The 8,181-nt window shown below is 31.6% G+C and overlaps 1 protein-coding gene across 1 annotated transcript; it reads left to right on the top strand.

Annotated features, from left to right (window-relative positions):
- On the top strand, positions 1-2,208 carry LOC137821350 (EG45-like domain containing protein 2). Its single transcript, XM_068625900.1, has 3 exons — positions 1-278; positions 492-771; positions 1,927-2,208. The coding sequence occupies exons 1-3, from the start codon at positions 173-175 to the stop codon at positions 1,931-1,933; spliced, it is 393 nt and encodes a 130-aa protein (XP_068482001.1). The 5' UTR covers positions 1-172; the 3' UTR covers positions 1,934-2,208.
- Positions 2,209-8,181: the final 5,973 nt, after the last annotated feature.

The raw sequence follows: 8,181 nt of genomic DNA, 5'->3' as shown, positions 1-8,181 counted from the left end.
GTCGTATTTCGTAAACTAATTGTTTTAATGCAAAAGCATCTTCTGATAAATATGAAAAGTTCTTACTCCATGGTTATAAATACCGAGAGCTAACACACCGGATTAAACGAACCACATTAAGCAAAACCTAGCTTCACTACTATCTTTTCTCCATTCATATTCCCAAACCATCATGAAGCTCTTTTCCTTTCTAATATTTTCAAGCCTATTGCTCAAACAAGTGAGCCTAGTTATGGGAGACGTTGGCACTGCTGCATCTTATGGACCACCATACATTCGTGAGTTAACATTAATTAATCATTCATTCTTCATTTTCCACGATCTAGATGCCTTTTAATATGAATCTGTGTTAATTACATGCATGCTTCCGAAACAACAGTGGAAAAATGAGACGCAAAAACATGCATTATTTGTATTTGCTTTCATAGTAAAACAAAACGACCGTAATTGTTTGGCTGTTGTTGTTGTTGCATGTTTGTTTTGGCATGCAGCTACTGCTTGCGGTGGAAATAGCGCAGGGCAATTTCCTCCTGGAAATCTATTTGTGGCTGTGAATGAAGGGTTATGGGACAATGGAGCAGCGTGTGGAAGGAGATACAGAATAAGGTGCATGAGTGGAAAGAATAGACCATGCAAAGGTGGCAGCATCGATGTGAAAGTGGTAGATTCTTGTCCAGGCTCACCTTGTTCTAACAGTCTCCTCATGTCAAAAGATGCCTTCGCAGCTATTTCGCACTTCCCTCATGCAAAAATCAATATTGAATATACTGAGTAACTCTCTTTCTTTTTCTTAACTTTCACTTTTCCCACCAACCATCTTCTTTTACTCGGGGTTTTGAACATGTGAATTTTTTTTTTCCATTTTTACTAAAATGGAGTGGCTTTAAAAAAAAAATTACAAATTTGTGCAAGCCGTTTTAATTTGTCACGACTTCTGTCACATCAATCCTGAAGTCGTGTCAACTTGACACGACTTTGTCCACGTCATATATATATATATATATATATATATATTAATTTTTTTGTAATTTTTTTATTTATATATTGAGTAGTAAGTTATGTAATGTTTAAAATTAATTTGATATATAATTTTTTAAGGGTGTTAGTTTAAAGCAATAAAAAAATGAATAATTGTGTATAGATCATGTTTGACGGTAATGTAATATATTAATTTGGTTATTAGATTAATAAAAAATATGAAAAACAAAAAAAATGTTCATATTGCAGAACCGAAGATCACAATAGAAGCAATTGTCTGCACAAACAAGCTTGATAATAAAATTTAATTTCAAATTTGATTACTTATTTCCTCATTTTCTTTACCTAAGTATTTATTCCTTCATAAAAAAAATTATTTATCAAATTAATTTCAAATATTCCATAACTTATAACTTTAATTATAATTAAATAATTATAATATATATATATATATATTTAAAAACAAGAATTTTTTTTAAAAAATATGACGTGAACAAAGTTGTACCAACTTGACACGACTTCAGGTTGACGTGGCAGAAGTCATGCCAACTTGACACAACTTCAGGCTGACGTGGCAAAGTCGTGTCAACTTGACACGACTTCTTACATATGAAGTCGTGTCAAGTTGGCACGACTTGCCTCAGATTTGTAAATTTTTTTACACAAAAAAAAGGCACCATGATAAAGAAACCCTTTTATTCACAATCAATTCACCTCATTCAACTTCACGCAATATAAAATCTCTCAACTTTTCTTCTTTTCAAATCAGAATGTTAACGTCAAAGAAAACATGATAAAGTTTCGTGTATTAAAAAATTTGTCAAAAAAAAATTAGAAAAACTAAATTATACTGTGCACGTTAAAGAAAAAAAAAGAAGTAAATTAAACGTTTATGTATGATCTTCTTGATCCTTCACGTAATCAATTTAGTTAATGCTGTTCACACAGGATATGACTTTCCAGTTCGACGCCATGTACCCTGAAGTGCACTACTCATATATAAACAAACATCTTCAAGGACAAGGAATACGAGGTTGTAATTTTGCTGAAGAATTTCTCAAACCAGAATGTGATGATGACATACAAAGTTGTGTGCTGTCTTAGAAAAGTTTATGTACTTGAAAGAATATTATCGACAGTAGCGTTAATAAACTCTTAATGTTGTTTAGTAAGCCAGATTTTACTTCTTGGAGACAAAACATTGATCTAATAAAACGCGATTTACCTGAACTTTTTGTTTCGATGATAAATTATAGTAAGTAGTTGGTCATGTTAATGAAATAGCATATCTAACGGTTAATGAACATGGTGTTGTTGTTTCTGGCGCTACCATGCAAATGCCGAAATGACTAAGTCGCTACAATATATTTGAAAAATATGAATATCCACAAGAATCTAAACTAGAGAACCAGTTAGCGTAATGAGACGACTCTAACTTGAAGGTGGCTTAGTTCCCAAGTTTAATGAACATGGTGTCCTTGTCTCTGATGCTACTGCTATGCCATTTTTTAGTAGCCTTTGTGCACTTAAATGAATTCAAATTTCAGTAAAAAATTATTTCTCTTCCTGTTTTCCAAAATTATAATATGAAGTAACTCAATTGAGTTATGAAACTTATCATAATTTCAATATGTATAAGAGGAATATAAGTTTATCCAAGATAGATAGAGAATAAACCCTAATAATTTTACATAAACATTAAACATATTCAAAGTATATAGGGTTGAAATGAATATATTATTTTGGGTCCAGAAATTATTAGTCATGATAACAAATTGAAGGTTAAGGATAAACACTCAGCATAATATACATTAAATCGTATAACTTTTGTTTTTGTGAAAAAAAATAAAAAAAATATGAAATAATTAAGAGAAATCAGGTGTATTGGTAAAGGTCGTACGACTAATGTCATGTCTCGGTCTCCATTACTGGATCGATCGAGATCGTGGTCCATATCAATGGATCGACCGACAACACGAATTCAATTATTCTCAAGCAGGATTAATCAAGTTAATCTGCAATTAAGAACTAGGTAATGCATCTTTAAACGTGGTCAAACTCCCCTAACCTGACCCAATAAAGAAAACTCACCAAAGGTAATATAAATAACACACGTTCCATGGTCCAGGTACATCATCTACGGTGGTGCTCTTGGAACCGAGCGTCGAATCTCTCTCCTGACTTGAGTGTCAGAGTGCCTTATGCAGATACTCTCTGAATCTGGACTACGAGAAGCGAGATGAGTAAGGTAAAGCTACAAGCTTGCGAGAAAGGAAACTGAAATACAATCTGACCAACCGAAGGTGAAAGAAGAATTCTCTCAATAGTTCTCTGGACCCAACCCTCATTCTAGAAGGCCATGATAAATAATATTTATAAAGATTTAATCTTTAAATAAATGGAATAACATTGTGTGGTCTGCTCCATACAGGAAGATCTTATAGTGTTTTTGTACGTGCAGACTCAAATAAGCCACAAAATGGCAGAATCCGTGAGTGTGCTGGTTAATCACATCATAACAAGCATGGTCAGAAAAAGAATTTCAGTTTTTCAATTCAAATGACATGTTCATCACTATTGTTTTTCGTTTAGTAAAATTATAGAATGGATTTAACTTAGGATTAGTGAAGGAAGATAAGGGTTAATTAATATTACAGTTGTCCACTGAGTCAACCCCATTTTTGGCAAGGTGTTTCAGTGGATACTGCATAATGGGTCGTCGCACACTTCACTTCAACCACCAGTGTGGGTTCAACAACCAATTCCCCTTGGATCATCAATGTCATTTCATCACTAATATAGTCATTTAGGAGTTGAGATAAAAAAAATAATTTAAATATAGTTTTTTTTCTTTTATTATTTTGAGATGTTTTTTAAAAATAAAATTTTAAATTTCAAAAAACAAATATTTTAAATGTAATTATTAACTTTTTTTTATCAATAATAAAGAATCAATAAATATGAATCACTTAGGATAGTCCAACCTTTATACAAAAAGTGCAAATTAATCTTTCCTAATGGCCAAAAACACTTTCAGCGGCCAAGAGAGCAACCCTCCTGATAAGAACATCAAAAACCAACAAAAGTAGGAACCCGCACGGTACAACATCAAGAAACCAACATCATACGCATCAAAGGGTTCAGACACCAGTCAGAGTAAGAGAACGAAACAAAGCGTGACATAAAAGAAATCTAAGACCAAACATTTACTTGAACCAGTACAAACAATTTAAACTCATCAATTACGCCCCTATTAAATATGACATTGTTCCTATATTTCTAAATTTCACTTACTACTCCAACCCAAATTGCTCCCCACACTTTATTAACTGAATCTGAACCATTGCACATCCTGAACTGTAAAAATTTTGAGAAAGAATCATTGTGAAACACAGACGTCGCTCCAAGTCAAGCTAATCTACATTTGAAAAACAAGTGAGAACAAGACTCATCATCGATTTCACACAAATTACACAAAAGATTTTCAACCACAATCTCACATCTTTTCAAATTAACCCTAGTAGCAATCTCATTCTCCAATTTCATTCTCCAAAAACATATATTATCTAAATAATGAGAATGATTGATACATAAACCACTTAGTTTTATATGTTGGACGCACGCTAGTGTTAGCATATATGAGAAGAAAGTGGTGGAGACGGAACTCATCAACTTTGTGCACTACAGGTACTTAGAATAACCCTATTCTGTAGTTAGTGGCTAAGTCTTATTTTTCAAGTGCTGCTAATATGAGGCGTCAGGCTCCACGCAATTTGTCTTTTCCTTCTTAATTTACCCATTATTTTATTATTTTATGCACAATCATGTAAAGTTCAATTTCCATTTTTAAACCAATCCTCACGTTCACACACTATTCTAAAAAGAGTGAATACCCTTATTTAAGGGGAAATTAATAACACAATGCACATTTCCTAAGTTGAGATATTGTTAATTTAGTTGACAAATTTCGTACCAATAGCATGTATCAAAACAAAAAAAAGAAATTAATTGAAAACTTAGTAGGTGTAATGCTTGCACACTTATATCGTATAAAGTATTTTTTTAATTTTTAATTAAGGTGAGATTTCACTCATATTCATTGGATAAGTTTTAAATCACTATAATTTATAAAATAAAATTTTTACTATTTATATCTTCAAAATATCTTGATTTATAATTTATTAGCATTTTACGTTGTTTCAAACATCTAAATTGTAATTTTTGGATATCTAGAATCTAAAGGCTAAAAAATTACAAATATGATAGTTTTTTCTTTTTCTTTTTGAAACAGTTGTATTGATAGGGCTCGTTTACCAGCTTTGAAGAAGTCTACGAGCAAAAATGCGCACGCGCAATCGCCCAAGCAGATAAGGATAAACCATATGTAACATCACATTATCATTTTTTATTTAGACTTAAATAACTTTCAAAATTTTACTTATTTTTCTTTATCATAACAACCGTATATCATAATAAACAATAATAAAGATTTAGAGTATGTTATATTTTAATATTTTTATATTATGTTATATATTTTAACTTAAGGATCACATAAATAATCCAGCTAGTTAAGGTAACGTCAGAAACTGAAATCAATTTTTTTAATTTGTTTGATATCTGATTTAAAACATAACCAAGATTCCCATGCTAAACGACGTTGCCATAATTGTTGAGTAGCAAAGCAATTTTGGGGAAGGAAAAGGAGGGTGACTCAATATAATGAAAACCAAGATGAAAATAAAGAACACGGGGAAAGCAATTCTTATCAATGTCTACATTATGAATTTGTGTGATATGTGACGTCACTCACAAAATGCGCCATAAAATTTATGAAACTTTTTTTTTGTCAACAACAAATCTATATAATGGCTATAAGGATATATATTTAGGGTTTAGGGTTATAACAAAATCATAAAAGTTGTCCTTACGACACAAATTTCAAACCCACCTACATTATAGGAAATTCTTCTTGCACCTGATTTCTTCTTTCTACACCTTAATAGAAGAAGTAAAATGATAAAAAAAATCATTTTTTATTAAGCATCCTTCTTCCTTTTTTTAGTTGTAGCAACCCATTTTAACTTCCACCATTGCAGTAGTTCTCCACCTTCAGCACCACCATCCCAGTAGTTCTCACCTCCACCACAACACCTCCCACATTTAGCACCATCATCGCAACAGCCCCTCAAGTTCACCAGATAATTGTGTTTCGAATTCTCATTACATACAAATTATTATATATGAATAAAAATTTATATGTAAAGTCAATATTACATACAGATATTTGCATATGTATATAAGATATTTAACATTTAATTAAAAAATAGAAATTATTACATACAAATATAATTCGTATGTAATTTATTTTAAATTTAATTAAAAAAATAATAAAAATGTTACATATGAATTATATCTGCGTGTAATATATTAAAAAATTAATTAAAAAAAATTGTTACATACGAATTAAATTCTTATGTAACTTATTTAAATTTAATTAAAAAATAAAAAAGTGTTACATATAGATATAATTCGTATGTAATGTAAAATAAAGAAAACTGTTACATACGAATAAAATCCATATGTAACCTATGTAACTTATTTTAAATTTAATTAAAATATAACTAAAAAATTATTATATACGAATAAAATCCGTATGTAACTTATTTCAAATTTATTTAAAAAATAATTATTTATAATATTAATAATTTCATATTTTTTGTAGTTAATACAAATTAATGGATTTAATGTATTCTAGGTTCTAGAATTTTGAATACAAAATTTGTATTCCATATTCTAGAATTCGGAATACAATGTATTATGGATTCTACAATTCGATCCAAAATACATTGTATTATAAATTCTAGAATACAGAATACACTACATTCTAAATTTTATAATATGAATACAAACTAGAATTTATATTTTGTATTTTAGAATTCAAAATACAAATTTGGTGGTTGAATGAAGGGAAAACTTATGTAATTAATTTTTCCTAGGTTTATTTGGTGGTTGAGTTTGGTTCAATCTCTATTTTTTTGGGCTTCTCGAACCCTTTATTGGCTCAAACCTGACTTTGAAATTCACAAGAGTTCTTCCAATTGCGAATAGCCATGGTTTCAATGTTGTCACCATGTCATGGAGAGCCACCTATGAGTTGAGGTTTTCAATATTTAAGGCTACCCTTTTTAACCTCTCAATGAATAGCCTTAGTGACCTCCAACTCCTGTTGAATATTAACCAAGGTGATTGATGTCATGTGGTATGGTCACCTTGTTACAAATTGTGTTTTTGCTACCTAAGTCTCAAAAGAATCGATAGAGAATGGTGGAAGGTGGGTAAACCAGCTTAACGTTGTTCTTTTCGGGGATATAGGAGAAACACGATAGAGTACCACATCGTTTGAGGCGTAAGGGCCCATTTGGGTTGCATACACATCAACATGTTCATCGAAATTGGTTGTCCCGTCATATCAATCTATACTTAATTGTGTTTTTGCTACCTAGGTCTTAAAACAATCGATAGAGAATGGTGGAAGGTGGGTAAACCAGCTTAACGTTGTTCTTTTCGGGGATATCGGAGAAACACGATAGAGTACCACATCGTCTGAGGCGTAAGGGCCCATTTGGGTTGCATACACATCAACATGTTCATCGAAATCGGTTGTCCCGTCATATCAATCTATACTTAATAGTGTTTTTGCTACCTAGGTCTCAAAACAATCGATAGAAAATGGTGGAAGGTGGGTAAACCAGCTTAACGTTGTTCTTTTCGGGGATATAGGAGAAACACGATAGAGTACCACATTGTCTGAGGCATAAGGGCCCATTTGGGTTGCATACACATCAACATGTTCATCGGAATCGGTTGTCCCGTCATATCAATCTATACTTAATCTCTTTCAGTTGGGAGAGAGTTCGACAACCATTATTCTTTCAACAAAAGAGTGTTGTTATGCACTTTCCAATGTCATTGAAGTGTTCGATGATGTGTGAAGTTGCGATTCTACCTCCAATTTATGGGTTATTGTAACTACGGGTGTTAGGAGTCTAAGGTACATTGTTGTAATTTATTTTATCGGTTCTCGGTAATCTTCTTCTTGAGGTCGGGACAGGTGGATTCTTTCCAATCTTCTTTTCACTTTCTCATTTTCCTATAAGACAGATTTGTCAACATTTATTTACTTCATCTCGATCATCTCCTTAT

The sequence above is a fragment of the Phaseolus vulgaris genome, chromosome 9, assembly GCF_051622355.1.
Source record: "Phaseolus vulgaris cultivar YP4 chromosome 9, ASM5162235v1, whole genome shotgun sequence".
NCBI lineage: Eukaryota > Viridiplantae > Streptophyta > Magnoliopsida > Fabales > Fabaceae > Phaseolus > Phaseolus vulgaris.
This window is presented reverse-complemented; position numbering and strand designations above follow the sequence as displayed.

Bases quoted from the DNA above. Each gene is read 5' to 3' on its own strand.
- LOC137821350 (XM_068625900.1), top strand. From the start codon at position 173: ATGAAGCTCTTTTCCTTTCTAATATTTTCAAGCCTATTGCTCAAACAA. The intron at 279-491 runs GTGAGTTAACAT...TTTGGCATGCAG, and splicing joins TTATGGACCACCATACATTC to CTACTGCTTGCGGTGGAAAT.